The sequence below is a fragment of the Lacerta agilis genome, chromosome 17 (genome assembly GCF_009819535.1).
Source record: "Lacerta agilis isolate rLacAgi1 chromosome 17, rLacAgi1.pri, whole genome shotgun sequence".
Classification (NCBI taxonomy): domain Eukaryota; kingdom Metazoa; phylum Chordata; class Lepidosauria; order Squamata; family Lacertidae; genus Lacerta; species Lacerta agilis.
The window spans coordinates 30,071,455-30,088,437 of NC_046328.1; the positions used below are offsets into that span (position 1 = coordinate 30,071,455).

At 48.5% G+C, this 16,983-nt stretch overlaps 1 protein-coding gene across 4 annotated transcripts; it reads left to right on the forward strand.

The window, feature by feature from the left end:
* The first annotated feature begins 2,344 nt into the window (after positions 1-2,344).
* Positions 2,345-16,071, forward strand: PPOX (protoporphyrinogen oxidase). 4 transcript variants are annotated; one of them, XM_033135840.1, is made up of 13 exons: positions 2,401-2,533; positions 4,340-4,433; positions 5,678-5,812; positions 7,519-7,634; positions 7,744-7,876; positions 8,752-8,896; positions 9,016-9,206; positions 10,587-10,647; positions 10,750-10,868; positions 11,694-11,807; positions 12,321-12,470; positions 14,406-14,448; positions 15,380-16,067. In XM_033135840.1, exons 2-13 carry the CDS (start codon positions 4,347-4,349, stop codon positions 15,514-15,516), a joined length of 1,431 nt encoding a protein of 476 aa, XP_032991731.1. In that variant the 5' UTR covers positions 2,401-2,533; positions 4,340-4,346; the 3' UTR covers positions 15,517-16,067. The 4 variants fall into 4 exon arrangements, with proteins under 4 accessions (XP_032991730.1, XP_032991731.1, XP_032991729.1 ...); XM_033135839.1 differs by lacking the exons at positions 2,401-2,533; positions 14,406-14,448 and adding an exon at positions 2,345-2,394 and having other exon boundaries at positions 15,380-16,069; XM_033135838.1 differs by lacking the exon at positions 14,406-14,448 and having other exon boundaries at positions 15,380-16,069.
* The last annotated feature ends 912 nt before the right edge of the window (positions 16,072-16,983 follow it).

Here is a 16,983-nt window from a genome sequence, read left to right on the forward strand (position 1 = left end):
GAATGCGAGAGTTTGTGAAGGGATGTGTGTGTGTGGGAGGAAGAATGCACAGAGCCTCCATTGTCCGTCCGCTTGCCCCCACCCCCCAAGCCCTCAGGGGAAATAACATGCGCTTACCCCTCAGTCTGACTGTGGCAGCCACTACTGATTTTAAACGACTATGTGACTTTGTATATACAGTATAATGATGGGTTTGTACATAGATGACAAGAGAAAAATGAAGAGGTTGAAACTTTTTTGTGAATAAATTTACTAAAAAAATTAACAAAAATGGAGTTTGTCTCACTTCTATTTGGGGGAAGGGGTCGTGGGGCTTATGCTCGGGGTGGCGGGGGGAGAAAGAAGAGACATTTTGGGGTATTGGTTAGAGTGTTGGACGAGGACCCAGGAGAGATCAGGGTTCAAATCCCCACTCGGCCAATATGCTCACTGGGTGACCTTTAGGCTGGGGAAACTCAGGCACTGGTCCCTTTGGATGAGAAAGAGTTAAGGTATTTAATTATCATTTTTATTTCCAGTTGTGAAATGGTTTATAAGTGTGAGTGTGTTCATTTTGTGTGTGTGTGTGTTTGTAACATAATGCTTACATCTTGGCACAGAGTTCTGTGTAATCTAGAAGCAGGCACATGTTTTCTTGTTGCAAGACAAAAAACGCTTGTACTTTTTGTGCTAGCAGAATGAAGCCCGGCAACACTCTGTTGGAAGCATTAGTTGGTTGCTGGGGTGACCCCACCAGAGTCCAATTAGTATCTCTACTCATTTGGGATACAGGAAGCCCCAGCGATGGGGTGTGCATCTCTCTCTGGGTTACTTTTTCTTTCTAAAATTCTCTGGTGTGTTTATAAAAAGTTTCTCTCTCCCTAGCCCTGAGAGTGTCATTTGTCCTTATTTGAGACTTCTGTGAACTAAAATATAATTGTCTTTAACACAGGAGACAAAGGAAATGTATGTTTGTGTGTGTGCGAGAGAATTGTATCCTAGAGATTATCAGAATGGCAGTGGTGTTTAGGGGCTTCTGTTGGGGTCAAGATTTAAATTTGAAGTGCATTATTTTCACTGTTACTGGGACTGCGTTTGTATTTTATTATTGTTCAGTCATTCAGTCGTGTCAGACTCTTTGTGACTCTTCATTATTATACCTTATGAATTACAATGGGATTTTTTAATTTTATTGTATATTTCTTAATGATCTGTTTTTGTTAACTTTTATTGTCCAAATTTTGTTATATTTTGTAACGGTGAATTACATCATTTTTTCATGGTGTGGAAAGGCTGCACACAAATTATGATAGCCAATGCTAGTTGGTGGACAGTAGATTATTATTAATAATAAGTAACTTTGTTAGTTGCTTTGCCTAGGGAAACCTAAAGATGAATTCATTTCAGTGGGTTTACTCTTAGTACAATTAAGCTACAAGCCTGGGAGGTTTAAACTTCAGTGTGCCGTACTCAAATCCCATGCATTATCTAGCTGCTGTCCTTACAACAACTTTGTAAAGTAGGCTGTTGTGCCCATATTGCAGATGGGGAACACTGAGGCTGAGTGTGTTTTGCTTAATGCCACCTCGTGAATCCTTGAACTAGATACCTCCTCTTGAGTCGCACAGAGACGGGTAGCTCTGAGCATTTTAAATTCCGATGTCTATCAGTCACTTATGTTGTTTAGTCGTTCAGTCGTGTCCGACTCTTCGTGACCCCATGGACCAGAGCACGCCAGGCACTCCTGTTTTCCACTGCATCCCGCAGTTTGGTCAGACTCATGTTGGTAGCTTCGAGAACGCTTTCCAACCATCTCGTCCTCTGTCGTCTCCTTCTCCTTGTGCCCTCCATCTTCCCCAACATCAGGGTCTTTTCCAGGGAGTCTTCTCTTCTCATGAGGTGGCCAAAGTATTGGAGCCTCAGCATCAAGATCTGTCCTTCCAGTGAGCACTCAGGGCTGATTTCTTTAAGGATGGATATGTTTGATCTTCTTGCAGTCCATGGGACTCTCAAGAGTCTCCTCCAGCACCATAATTCAAAAGCATCAATTCTTCGGCGATCAGCTCTCACTTCCGTACATTACTACTGGGAAAACCATAGCTTTAACTATACGGACCTTTGTGAACCTGTAGCTCTGAGTATTTTAAATTCTGATGTCTATCAATCACTTATAAAAGCGCCCCAGGCCCCGCCCACCAGGCGGTGCGTGTAAGTAGGAATCGCTACAGAATGCTCAACGTTCCACTCGCCCCGCCTCCCCTGCCCTTGCAGCCGTGCGAGTCGTTCGAACCCTAACGTCATTGTCCCTATTAGCCAATCCTGGGCGGAGGGGCGGAGCCCCGAGCTCAGCTGCGGGGGGGGGGGTGAGAAGGAGAGAAAGAAAGAGGGGAGTGGATGCAACGTGCAGCCATCAGAGTAAAGGGGCCGGACGCCGCCCGTGGACTAGGAGTGGGTGGTACACGTGTGTTTTGCGCTGGTGTGTTCGTGTGAACGCAGCCAGAGAGTGGAGTAGAGGACATATTGGTGTAGGAGGAGTCAATCGCTGTGAAACGAGGTGGGTCGGTCTGGAGTGTGTGTTTATTATGGTAGATTGAAAAGCGACATTATATCGATGGCAACCAAAGGAGGCCTCGATCTAGGGTTAAGGGGTGCCTTGTAGAACCGGTTGGGCAAATTGAAGAAATTGTTCCAAGGATAGGATATCAGGGGGGTGCACGTTACCGACAGGAAGAGAAATGTCATCAAATGACGGGTTGGAAGGCATATTTGCTGGGCAGGTTCTGAGGGCAGTTGGGAAGAGTTTCTGTGATGTAGTTTACTCATCAATTACTGTATTTATATCCTCCAAGGAGCTGGAGTGTGGTGTCCATGTTATCCTCGCAACAACCCTGCGAGGTAAGGCATAGAGAGCTGGTGACTGGAGTCACCCACAGTGAATTTTGTGGCAGAGTGGGGATTTGATCCTCGGCCTCCCAGATCATAGTCCAACACTTCAACCACTATGCCACCAAAGGCTTTTTCATTGTGATCACAAATAATCCCTGATATTTACAAGGGGCAAGGAGTGGGTGAGGTTGGCTAGGTGCAAATAATGTTGTAAAGTGAATGGGGGAAGGGAACAGAGCAATCTTCCCTGAAGGGGGTGGTTGGTGGGGTGACCAGACAGGGGAATTGTGTGCTCCCTTGAACTCACTTAATATAGACTGCATGCAAACCACCCATTTAAAGCACACACACGCACACCCGCCAAAGTAATCATGGGAACTGTAGTTTGATAATGGTGTTGAGAATTGTAGTTCTGTGAGAAGGCATACTAAATTTCCCAGGATTCTTTGGGTGGGTAAATGTCTTTTAAATATATTGTGTAGTCACAACCCCATTAAGTGTTGGCTACTTTGCTGAGCACCTCAGGTTGTGCAACAATTGGTCAACAATTGGTTAACATGAAGGCTTCCAGACTGTGTTGTGTGGGCTGAAAAATGTCTTCTCATGTGTGTTAATAATGGCAACCATGAAACTAGGAGTGGCAGCAGAGACTCATCTGGGGACGGGAAACTTTCAATCGCAAGTAAATATATGGGCTGGGGAGGTATTTTGAGGGTACTGTATAACAATTTCAGAGTGGAACATTTCCTCTCCATGATTAAAGTGCACACGATGAGGTTAATTTCTTATTGATTTCATAAAATTTATATACCACTTGGTTGTTGTAGAAAACCTCAAAGCATTTACAAAAAGTTTAAAAAATAAAAATAAAAAGCAGCAATTAACTAAAAACACATAAGTATACTAAATAACATGTTAACCCACATATTTATATTAATTATTATATTATTATTATATTTATATTAAATAAATCTAATTTATTTATCTCTCTCTCACACACACACACCAACCACCTTTTTCTGAGGTGTTCAAAGTGTCCACATTCCCCTCTTCAGTTTGACTGGAGTTACATCCATGCCTTGCCTTTAAAGAATCCTGGGAACTGTAGTTTGTTAAGGATACTGGGAATTACAGCTCTGTGGCAGGTAAACTACACTTCCTGGGATTCTCTTGGAGGAAGCCAAGAGCTTTAAGTGTATGGTGTTGGAGGTGGCATGGATACCTTCAGCCCACTTGTGATCTCTCGGCCCGGCCAACCTCACAGGGTTGTTGTGAGAACTGAAGAAGTCTGTCGTTATGGATGTCACTGTGAGCTCCTTGGAGGAAGAGATGTAAGCCGCTTTGAGGTTTTCATTGCAGCCAAGCAGTATATGAATGTTGTGGAATAATAAATGTAAAAATAATAATTTTGGGGGGCATGGTGTTGTGGGTGACCCCCTGTACGTAATCGGATCCTTTGCCCGACTCTCTCTAGAATCCCAATGCAGAGGACCGTGGCTGTGCTTGGTGGGGGGGTGAGCGGCCTTGCAACCTGCTACTACCTCGCCCGAAGCCCCCAGGCACCCAAGGTGAGTGTGGGGCTGTCTGTGAGATACTGTTGCTCGCTGGAGGGCAAGGCCTGGAGGGAAACAGCACAGCATTTGCCGCTTAAGTTGGCCATTTTGTGTGTTCGGGTGACCAAGGCCACAGCTTTAGACAACCATGGCTTCCCCCCCAAAGGATTCTGGGAGCTGTCATTTGTTAAGAGTCGTTAGGAGACTCTTGTTCCCCTCATGGAGCTACGGTTCCCTGGGAAGAAGGGCTGAGCATTAAACTCAGAACCGCAGCTCTGTGAGGGGAATAGGAGATGTGCTAATAGTTCTCAGTACCCTTAACAAACTCTCCTCCCTCTGGGTGCTGTTCTGGGGTTTCTCTCGACACCTAATTTGGGCGATTCAAGGGGAGCAGCCCCATTGTACGTTTCCGAGCGCAATTCGAAGTGTTGGCTTGGACCTTTAAAACCCTAAACAGCCTCAGTGCTGTATATCTGAAGGAGCATCTCCACTCCCATTGTCCAGCCCGGACACTGAGGTCCATCTTCAAGGGCCTTCCACCGGTTCCCTCACTGTGAGAAGGGCCTTCTCCCTCCTATCAGATGTCAAGGAAATAAAGAACTGTCTGACTTTTAGAAGACACCTGAAGGCAGCCCTGCATCAGGAGGTTTTTAATAGTTAATGTCTTACTACGTTTTGGTATATGCTGGAAGCTGCCGAGGGTGGCTGGGGCAACCCAGTCAGAAGGGCAGGGTACAAATAATAAAATTGTTGTTGTTGTTGTTGTTTTGGAAGCTCTTGTATGGGTTTCTGTAACAGAACCCATTCGTTGGATCTGGCCCATAGGAAATAAGGAAGATGGTTCTGATAACAGTCAGCCCAGCATCCTGATAAACATGGGTCCCATTTGATCCTGTTCGGTCACATTCTCATGCACACACCGGTGTTCAAAATTTCCCAGGTGCATTTTGCGACTGCAAACAGTCCACTTGCGACCAAATGGAGATGTCCTGTTGCCAACTTGCGCCTGACATCTCCATCTTCTGGCTGGCACGCAGAAAAGTTTTCTGTTGCCATGCCACCTGCGCAGCAGCAAAATTGGTGAGAAAATTGCTTTCCTGGGCAGAAACAACAGCAGTAATAATAATAATAATAATAATACATTGTAAAAATAATTGTGGTGACCGTGACCTAGATTCAAGGTGCCATTTGGCAATTAGCTTATATATCTGATTTTTTTTAACACTGACACACACACACCCCATCCTTTCTCTGTCCAGGTAATCCTTTTAGAAAGCAGCAGCCGTCTCGGAGGATGGATCCATTCCACACGTACAGAAGACGGGGCAGTTTTTGAACATGGGCCCAGGGGGATCCGCCCTGCTGGGGCAGTGGGAAAGAACACCCTCCTCATGGTATGTATTTTGTAAATCGGAAGCCCTTTACAATCAAGCAGTATATCAGTTGTATGAAGTAAAATAAATTGATAAGTTGAGGCCCTTGATAGCTCAGTGGGTAGAGCATGAGACTCTTTAATTTCAGGGTCGCGGGTTCGAGCTCCGCGCTGGGCAAAAGATTCCTGCATTGCAGGGGGTTGGAGTAGATGACCCTCGGGGTCCCCTCCAACTCCACAATTCTATATGATATATCCCTGGCAAGATCCTCTCAGCTGTGCTAACCTGTCACTGGAAACATGGCCACTTGACCCAGAGACAGATCATACTTAAACCTAGTGGACTACTTCTGAAATCACCTGCTTGCCAATTCTCTCTTATTACTGGTTTTCCAAATTTTTACAAATCAGTCCGAATTACTTTAATTTATCACAATTGCTTTTTTTTATTTAAAAATAATAATAATCAGGTTTCCCACTCCTGTTGCAAACATATGTCCGTTACTTCCCCATGCAGCCACTTCATTCTTCTTTTAATCTCCTCTTAATCCTTCTCTTGAATTCTCTTCCATTTTGAGAATTGGCAAGAGGAGGACCAGAATTGGTTTGCCTCAAGCCGTAGGTCAGGTGCCAGTACCCTTTGGCTTTCCAGATGTTGCTGAACTACAGTTCCCATCAGCCCCCAGCAAGCATGGTGGGAATTGCGAGGCCACCGGGGTTTGAACCTGGGAGTGGATGCTCTGCTACTCAGCGATGACACTTCCCCAAAAGCAGCTCCTCATCTGGGCGGCGACGGCTGCTCTGATTGATCCATGCAGCGTCGTCTACAAATGCTCACGGGTCGTTTTATCTTTAGAAAGTTCTGCGCCGACTTTCTAAGCCCCACAGACTGCAAATCATTTCAGATCTGCATTGCTGGGGGAGCGAAACAGCCCCCATAAGCAATCATGTTTGCTATAACAAGCTATTTTGAAGTTACAGGTAGGTAGCCGTGTTGGTCTGCCATTGTTGTTGTTGTTCAGTCGTTCAGTCGTGTCCGACTCTTCGTGACCCCATGGACCAGAGCACGCCAGGCACGCTTATCCTTCACTGCCTCTCGCAGTTTGGCCAAACTCATGTTAGTAGCTTCGAGAACACTGTCCAACCATCTCTGTCATCCCCTTCTCCTTGTGCCCTCCATCTTTCCCAACATCGGGGTCTTTTCTAGGGAGTCTTCTCTTCTCATGAGGTGGCCAAAGTATTGGAGCCTTAACTTCAGGATCTGTCCTTCTAGTGAGCACTCTGGGCTGATTTCTTTAAGAATGGATAGGTTTGATCTTCTTGCAGTCCATGGGACTCTCAAGAGTCTCCTCCAGCACCATAATTCAAAAGCATCAATTCTTCGGCGATCAGCCTTCTTTATGGTCCAGCTCTCACTTCCGTACATTACTACTGGGAAAACCATAGCTTTAACTATACGGACCTTTGTCGGCAAGGTGATGTCTTTGCTTTTTAAGGTGATGTCTTTGCTTTTGGTCTGCCATAGTCAAAACAAAATGAAAAATGAAAAAAATTCCTTCCAGTAGCACCTTAGAGACCCACTAAGTTTGTTCTTGGTATGAGCTTTCGTGTGCATGCACACGAAAGCTCATACCAAGAACAAACTTAGTAGGTCTCTAAGGTGCTACTGGAAGGAATTTTTAAATTTATTTTTAAGCTATTTTGAAGAGGGTTGCGATTCCTTTCTAGGTCTCTGAACTCGGACTTGACACAGATGTCCTTCCTGTCCCTGGTGACCACCCAGCAGCCAAGAACCGCTTCCTCTATGTCCGCGGAGCCCTCCATAAACTCCCTTCGAGTATCAGGTACTTTCCTGGGGGTGGCTCTCGGGAGCCCTGAGATCGACCCGCCCTTCCTATCTAAGCACGGAAGGTGAGACTTTCTCTGCTGTGTTTTGTGTGGGCCGATTTCCAGCGGCGTCGTGCGGACTGTTCCTCCTTTCACCCGCCCTCTGGTCTGGAGTGGCCTGAAAGAGCTCATGTCCCCCCGCGGCTCCGAAACGGACGAGACCATCCATGCCTTCGTGAGGCGTCGCTTTGGCCAGGAGGTACGGGCCCAGAAGGGAAATGTGGCAATGCTCATTTGGGGGAGTGAGCCAGGGAGGTTTTCTTATGGTTTTGGCTAGCACAGGGCAGGGGGGAAAGGAGAAGCGGACCAAGGGTGGGGCGGGGGCCGTCTGTCTTATCAGCTCCACACAGGGCCCGAGAGAAGGGTGGTTCCCCCTGCTCTCCCTGCCCTGCCTGTTTCTCTCACACAAAGCCTCCCAGCAGGGTCAGGGTAAGCTGTTCTCAAAGATATCCTGTCCATAAAAGAACAGGGCTACTGTCTGCTTAAAACAAGGGCAGGCTACCTTCCCCCTCTCCCGCCGCCCTTCAGGCGAAGGGCCACATTCGCTTCAGGAGAACCTTCCGGAGGCCACATGCCAGGGTTGAGCCAGGGCCAGAGGCAAAAGTGAGCAGAGCTGCGAATGTGAATTTTACCGTTTGTGCAAAGCACTAGTTTGTACATAACATTCATTCGCCCCTCTCTGTCCTGTGTCAGGAAGTTTTTAATGTTTGCTATTTCGTTATGTTTTTATATGTGTTGGAAGCTGCCCAAATGGGTAGGGTAATATTATTATTATTATTATTATTATTATTATTATTATTATTATTATCATCATCATCATCATCCTCCATCCAGCCAAGTAATAGGCCTGATCCAAGTTCGAAGACACATTCCAGCCAGGCAGAAACACCCAAGGACCAGCAAGAGGGATGTGGCCTGCGGGAGATTCCAAAGGGCCAGATAGGAAGGCTTAGGGGGCCACATTTGGCCCCAGGGTCTGAGATTCCCCACCCTTGATTTTAAATAGCGCTGCACCCAACACCAGGGCGGGTTGCCGCTTTCTTGCCTTGAGTGCTGCGCCCTTGACCTCCACAGCTGGCCGACATTGTCATCGACAGCCTCTGCCGGGGGGTGTTTGCCGGAGACTGCCGGACCCTCAGCGTGCGCTCCTGCTTCCCGGCGCTGTTCCAGGCCGAGCGGAGGCACCGTTCTGTCATCTTGGGCATGGCCCTTGGCGGAGGTGAGGTGCCAAGGGGAGCCGGAGAAAAAAGGAGGCGGCTTTTGGATTGCGTGTTTTGCAGTTTCAGAAGGGAAGGGAACATAGAGAAGTTTCTGATATCGGACTTCCTTATCTTTTAGGGAAAGGCCCCCCGGTGGATTCTCCTCTGATCCGCAGAGCCCGGGACGAGCGCTGGAGCCAGTGGTCGCTGCGTGGCGGCATGCAGACTCTCCCCGAAGCCTTGGAGGGCTTCGTGAAGCAGCGTGGGGTGGAGATTCACTGCGGCGCCCCTGTGAAGCGGCTGGAGAGGGCGGCGTCTGGCTCCTGGAAGGTAAGAAAAGGGCCACTGGATCGTGAGAAAGGGGCGTAGGGCAGCTTCCTCTCTAGGAATCTCCCTCCAGCCGCTCTGGAGGAATTTTGCCCCACTCCTCTTGGGATATTTCCGCAGAGGCCTGTTCAAGTCACGTGGTTAAAGCGTTGGGCTCAAAGACCTGGGAGATGTGGGTTCAAATCCCTTTCTCAGCCATGAAGCTCACTGTGGGCGACCCTGGGCCCAAGACACTATCTCTCAGCTTAACCTTGCCTCGCAAGGTTGTTGTGAGGAGGGCGAGATCCACATGCTCCACTTTGAGAGTCTTGGAAGAAAGGAGGGACTGACGTGGGATGATGAACGATAATAAATCAAAGTGATATGAATAAACAAGCCACCATCTCCTTGCAGGAGCACCTGTAACCGTGTGTAGGCCTTAGCCGGCTGCCCCGAGTATAAATTGAGTTGTATCCAACTGAAGCATACCCAAGAGTCAACCTACTTTTTTATTATTGCATTTCATCTCGCCACCCACCAAGGAGCTCACGGGATAGGCATGCATGGCCCTCCCCTTCTCCATTTTAACCTCGCAACAACCCTGTGAGGTAGGTCAGGCTGAGAGACAATGGTTGGCCGAAGGTCGCCCAGTGATGTTTGTGACTGAGTGGGGGTTCGAACCCCGGTCTCCCAGGTCCTAGTCCAATGTGCTGGGTACTGCAGTAACCAGCGTGGACTAGGTGCCAAAACTAATCATAGAATCATAGAGTTGGAGGAGACCACAAGGGCCATCCAGTCCAACCCCCTGCCAAGCAGGAAACACCATCAAAGCATTCCTGACAGATGGCTGTCAAGCCTCTGCTTAAAGACCTCCAAAGAAGGAGACTCCACCACACTCCTTGGCAGCAAATTCCACTGCTGAACAGCTCTCACTGTCAGGAAGTTCTTCCTAATGTTTAGGTGGAATCTTCTTTCTTGTAGTTTGAATCCATTGCTCCATGTCCGCATCTCTGGAGCAGCAGAAAACAACCTTTCTCCCTCCTCTATATGACATCCTTTTATATATTTGAACATGGCTATCATATCACCCCTTAACCTTCTCTTCTCCAGGCTAAACATACCCAGCTCCCTAAGCCGTTCCTCATAAGGCATCGTTTCCAGGCCTTTGATCATTTTGGTTGCCCTCCTCTGGACACGTTCCAGCTTGTCAGTATCCTTCTAATCATAGAAGGATACTGACATCACCCACAGTTTTCTGAGTAGTCATTTGTGGTGGTGGTAGGAGGGCTGAACCAGGGTCAGAGGGCCCTGGCTGACCATACGGTAGACCTCCGCCCTTGTGTTAGAGCCCCTTCTGCGGCCACAGCAGCATTGATTGATTCTGGCTCTGTGTTTCTCCCTTAGATAGCGCTTGAGGACGGCGTTGTGGAGGCAGATCACATCATCAGCGCTTTGCCCGCCCAAGGTAGGAGAATCCTCTGTCCTGGAACAGGGACCGCGAAACCCATTTTTGCCTTCATCCTAGGCAACCTTGAATAGACTCAACCTGCCTCTTCTCTCTCTCCAGCGCTTGCCGAGTCACTCCCTGGCTGGGCCGAACCACTTGCCCGAGAGCTACTGGCCATCCGGGCTGTTTCTGTGGGGGTGGTGAACCTACAGTATAGAGATGTGCATCTCCCCGTCACGGTAAGAGGTTTTTTTCGATGCCCCCCTGCTCAAAACACGAAGCTTGCCGGTTCCCATTGCAAGGAGCGTTAAGGGGCAATGCAGGCAGGAATAATGTCTCTTGTTTCGCTCAGGGTCCCATCTGTCCCCCCAGTTGTGTCAGACAGGAGAAAATCCGTACATGCCCATAGTGAGACCTATTGTTTTGGGAACTGGGGAGCTTTACCAGGTGAATTTCTACCTGTCACAGAGCGCAACAGCTTTGAAAACAAAGAAAAGGGGGGAAATGTGGCAAAAATCTCCACATGCCCACGGGAAGATGTAGCGGTTGGAGGAAGGGGTGGGGAGAACTTGCCCACTAGAAATTCAGCAGGTAAAGTTGCCAGAGCATTGCCACAGGAAAGATTTCTATATGTCCACAGAGAAATGAAGTGATGTGACAAGGGCTGGGGCTTAAGTTTAGAATTAAGCCTCAAATTTTGAGAGAACCTGAGTGTACATTTGTAATGTTAACTTCAGCTACAGTCAGTGGTCCTTGCAAAAGGCTGTGATCAGCCCTCCCCCTGTTTTCTCAAGGGGGTGTGCCCACCCATGTGCCCACCTGCCCCTTGATCTGTGAGATTGGCTGGGAACCCCAGGCAGGGCCTTCTTCAGAGTAGCCCCAACCATTAGAAATAGCTTTAAATACTCTGTGTGTGTGTGTTTGTTTGGATGGGTTTTGTTTGTGGATTTTTATTTTTTATTTTTGGGAACAGTTCTTCTTCCCAGAACCTTTAGGGCAGAGTTGAAGTAGAAATAAAGAAACCCACGCTTTGTGTGATTGTGTGTGTTTTCTCTTTCTTCCAGGGATTTGGGCACTTGGTACCCTCCTTTGAAGACAGCTCGTTGCTGGGCATCGTCTACGATTCTGTCGCCTTCCCTGGGCAGGATGGATCCAGCGGTCCTTGCATACGCCTGACAGTAAGAGCCGGTGGGGGGCGAGGGGCTCACCTCCCACCCCCACTGTAGGATCATGTTCTAAATATGGCTTAATGCAGGCTTCATCAGCCTGGTGCCCTTAGAGGCTACTCCATTAGGGCACAAGGGGCACTGCCCCACTAACCTCAGCTGGCTCTGAGCCAGCCCCTATTTCCTGGCTGTCTTACAAACAGTCCAGGGGGTGGCACTGCTTTGCAGCTTCGTCCTCCTTAGGCTCTGTGTTGCCCCTGTAATCGTGCTCATCGGGGGGGGGGGAGCTCTAGGATGCTGGAAGTGGGAAGTGTCCTGCAGAAATTGACCCACCCTGGCCACTAAACCACCGTCCAGCTTCCCTCAGCTCAGCCAACATAGCCCTTTTGGACACTCCGGCTTCCATCGGCTTCAGATAGGCTGGGAGTTGTAGTTCAAAATAGGTGCTGTGCCACGGTTCCCATAAGGCGATGCAGCTTTCAGGCTGGGAAATGAGCTTTTTAACGTTCCGCTCCTTTTGCCCAGGTGATGCTGGGCGGCGCGTGGTTTGCATCGGGGCTCGGAGATCCAGACACCGTCCCCCACGCTGTGCTGCTGAGCCGGGCCGAGGCAGCTGTTAAGGAGCACCTGGGGGTCTCAGCCGAGCCCTCTCGCAGCATCGTCAAGGTGCAGAAGGTACAGACTCTGGAGCTGAGAGGGAGAGGGAGAGAGAAAGATGCGGGGGGGGGGAGTTGTCAGTCTGAATTCTACAAACCTCCTTCTGTGTTCTAGCTGGATGCACAGCTCCAAGAATCATAGAATCACAGAGTTGGAAGGGGACCTTGAAGATCATCTAGCTCAGGGGTTGGCAATTATTTTTTTAGCAGCGCCAGTCCACTGTCCCTCAGACTTGTGGTGGGCTCCTCCCCACCCCCCCAGCCGCTTCGCTTACCTTCCCAGGGGCTGCTGCCGCCGCCGCCACCACCACTGCTTCTTCTCGTGAGTAGGCAGAGCGAGCTCATCCGCTCTGCTCCGCTCTCTGGCCCACAGGAGCACCAGGGTGGCAACGGGAGGAAGAGGCCGAGCGGCGGCGGCTCTACTAATCAAACGCCACGCCTAGTTTCCCTCAGCGTGGCATGGGGACATCTCTGCCGATCAAACGCCACTCAGGTAAACCATTTGCGGTGTTTGAGTGGCAGAGCCGCCGCCGCTCGGCCTCTTCCTCCCGTCACTGTCGCTGGGAGTCTCAGCTTTGCGGCACGGGCCGAATTTAGGACCCAGGTGGGGTCCCCTGATCTAGTCCAACCCCCTGCAATGCAGGAATATGCAGCTGTCCCATACGGGCGTCAAACCTGCCACCTTGACATTTTCAGCACCGTGCTCTAACCAGCGGAGAAAAGTGAACTGATTTATAAAACAAAATAAAAAATAAAAAATTCCTTCCAGTAGCACCTTAGAGACCAACTAAGTTTGTTGTTGGTATGAGCTTTTGTGTATCTGAAGAAGTGTGCATGCACACGAAAGCTCATACCAACAACAAACTTAGTTGGTCTCTAAGGTGCTACTGGAAGGAATTTTTTATTTATTTTTTATTTTGTTTTGACTATGGCAGACCAACACGGCTACCTCCCTGTAACTGAACTGATTTATGTTTATGATGATAATTTCCTTTATTTCACAAAACGTATACCCTGCTTGCAAAGAAGAAACCCTCAAAGTGGTTGACAAACAGAATGAAAATGAAATTATCAGTGTGTGTGTTTTTAAAAAAGTGAAAAACAACTATTTAAAACCTTTTTTTGTAATAACAAAAACCAACAATAAGGTTTCATTCACTTTTCTGTTGGTGAATGGGCTGGGGAGCCTTAGACAAAGCTGCTGTTCTTTCAGCTGCTCCTTTGCTCCTGCAATTTGGGGAGGGTAGTGTGCCACCTCCCTTACAGGGTCACCGTGAGGATTGCCAAGATCAGGGGTCAGCAAACCTTTTCAGCAGGGGGCCGGTCCACTGTCCCTCAGACCTTGTGGGGGGCCAGACTATATTTTGGGGGGAAAAAATGAATGAATTCCTATGCCCCACAAATAACCCAGAGATGCATTTTAAATAAAAGCACACATTCTATTCATGTAAAAACACGCTGATTCCCGGACCGTCCACAGGCCGGATTGAGAAGGCAATTGGGCCGCATCCGGCCCACGGGCCTTAGGTTGGGGACCCCTGGCCAAGATGGTGTACACTACAGCATGACGTAAATGCAGAATTTGGATGGAGGTCAAGATCCAGGGTGCTTTGATCCATCATCCAGCCACTGTGCTGGTTGTTCTGATGGTACAGATGGAGAATTGGTGGCTTGAGGAAGCTGTGGGGTTTTGGCCAAGGCCATCTGCTTAGTCTGCTGCCCAGGTGATGATTTGAACCCAGCCTCAATTTCTTTGTCTTGTGTGTGGAAGAAGCAGAGGAGAGGGCGCTGCATTGGGTGGCAGAGAGAAAAAGAGTCAGGGAGGGGTATTGAAGGGGAGAAGAGAAAGGGGTACAGGATCTCACATATATATATATATATCCAATTTGTTTGATAACATTTTGAGTTGCTTAAGACCACCTGCAAACCCCTTTGCCCCTTCCTGTCTCTGCAGGCCTGCATTCCTCAGTATACACTCGGCCACTGGAAACACATAGGTAGGCCTTTCTTTTTTTAACTCTCTATCAAAACAATTTAATTCAGCTGTTTTCATGTCATGCAGCCTTCCAGTATGAGTGCGTGTGTGAGTGTGAGAGAGAAAGCGGGAAAGAGAGTTAGGCCTCAGTTACATTAGTCAAAAATAATGTTTTGAATTCATTATAAAAATGCAACACCAGATGGCGCCAGAGAGCAAAAAATTCTAAGCTATATTTGCATAGAGTTTTTTCTTTCTTTCGTTATAACGATTTAATTTCTGACATATTTATAGCGTCCCCCCCCCCCGTGTGTAGTTCCACCCTGAGAGAAAGAGAGAGAGAGAGCAGACACACAAACAACCCAGCGCAGCAGCTTCTTTCATTTCTATGTACCTGTATATAGGAACGCAAGACTTCAGCCAGGGGGTCAGGACCCCCAGGTGGGTCGCAGCACAGCTCTTTCTACTTGCCGTGTTGAACTCCAGCTACAGCTGACCAAACCAAAGGAGCAGTGCATGCGGTGTCTGGGCCAGGATGCATCCTTCTGACGACAGACACATTTTTGCCATTTCCACAGGTGCTGCAAATTGAAAGGCTAGAGACTTTTTCCATAAGGAGGATATTTTTGGCAAGCTGTATAGCCTTCCTGTAGTGAGGGAGCTCTCTGTGGAGCTGCGACGCAGTCCGATTTCTGGTCTGCTTGTGTGGCTCTCTTGACTTCTCCCAGAATAGTTGAATGATGGGGACCAGAATGCAGGAGGGTGGTAACTCAGCGGAAGAGACGGCATGCGCCTGGCTGCAGGAAATAAGCTGGCAGAGGCTCCCACCTGGAACCCTGGACAACCGCTGCCTGTCAGTGCAGGCAGTACTGAGCTAGATGGGCCAATGGCCTGACTCGGTATAAGAAGGCAGTGACATATGTTCCTTGCTAACCCTTTGCTCCTTCCTTTAGAGAGCGCAGCGGCATACCTGGAGCAGCAAAAGCTGCCGCTCAGCCTGGTTGGAGCTTCCTACGAGGGCGTCTCGGTCAACGACTGCATCTCCAGTGCCCACACTGCCACAGCCAAGCTTCTTGGCCATGTCTCCTGAGAAGGGCAGAGGGGACTTCGTCTTTCCTCGGCTTGTGGGGCTCCTGCCCCAAAGTGCTCCTCTCCACTGGCAGTCTTGGTTCTTCTCCTGCTAACTGCCTGGAAGTGGGGTTGACGAATCTCTTGGCACAAGATCCAGGCCTCTTGCGTTGAAACGCAGAAGGTTGTGTTGGTTCAGCGTGGAATGGACTTGCTCCTCTGAGCTTATATCTATCTGGTCCGCAAGCACCACACACTCTGTGCTGAGCACCGTCTGGAGAAGGCCTCGCTGAGGACTAGGAGCATGCGTTGCTGCGATTGGAAAAGCGGGTGTCTAGCCCCTGGCTTTCCTCCCTCCCTTGCAATTTGAGGTTTCCCCTGGTGCTTGGAAGTGTTACCTGCTTTTGTCTGAAGATTATGGGGAAGGTGTCTTGAGATGCTCTGCAGGCTGGCTTGGCCCTGCTGTTGGGTGGTGGACCCTGTCTGCTTCCTTCCCGCCACCCTTCAGTTCTTCATACAACTGACTATTTCATAGATGTCTGCTAATAAAAATAATATATCTTATCAGCCCTACTGCTGTGGGTGGCTGGGCTGATTTCTCCCTCCCATTATTTGGGTAAATAAAAGTGCAAAGCTTGAGGACTCAGGCCTGATTCAGGCAGTTGTGAAGTCTACGCAGTCTCCTCCTGTGCAGGAGATAAATATCAGGCATTCATTAGGATTCGCTGTGCAGTAAGCCTGCAACTTACATGGGAGTTACGTTCTTGAGATCATGCATGAAGCCCAAAGCTCTCAGTGGTGGCCAAACTTGGCCCTCCAGCTGTTTTTGGACTACAATTCCCATCATCCCTAGCTAACAGGACCAGTGGTCAGGGATGATGGGAATTGTAGTCCCAAAACAGCTGGAGGGCCAATTTCCAAAGTCACTTTCCCCAGAATCCTGCCACTTTTTATTTTTATTTTGCTATATGAATAAAGCTGAATGTTCACTAGTTAAATGTGTGTTAAATTGCGTGTTTAACTTGCAATGCAGTGGTATGCATGTGCCTGCTCAGAAGTAGGTGTCTGTTTGCAACAGGGCTTACTTCCAGGTACAGGACTGCGACAGAAATTATTCTAGCAAATTAAGATCAGCATCGGCTGCTGTTGCTGCTTTGTTTGTGAATGACACGTAGCTCCCCCTGCATTGTGCTTCCTTTGCATTGAAACGAATGGACTAACATAATGAAGATGGAATTCAATATGTAAACTAGGACCACATGCAGAATTGCACTTAAAGCGATATGGTGCGACTTTGAACAGTCGCGGCTTCCCTCAAAGAATGCTGGGAGGTGTAGTTTGCGAACACTATAGGACACTAGTATTGGGAATAATTATTAGCCTTCTAATGGACATAGGCATTCCGCAACCAGCTCTATGCCCTTGCCTCTTTGGTGCAGGTAGAAGTTCAACAGGTGGTGCCCATCCTATTTCTAGTCCCTGGGGGGGC

Excerpts from the sequence above, each read along its gene's own strand:
- PPOX (XM_033135839.1), top strand. The coding sequence starts at position 4,347 with ATGCAGAGGACCGTGGCTGTGCTTGGTGGGGGGGTGAGCGGCCTTGCA. Across the intron at positions 7,635-7,743 it reads AAACTCCCTTCGAGTATCAG|CGGCGTCGTGCGGACTGTTC; the intron begins GTACTTTCCTGG and ends GCCGATTTCCAG. Across the intron at positions 10,869-11,693 it reads ATGTGCATCTCCCCGTCACG|GGATTTGGGCACTTGGTACC; the intron begins GTAAGAGGTTTT and ends TCTTTCTTCCAG.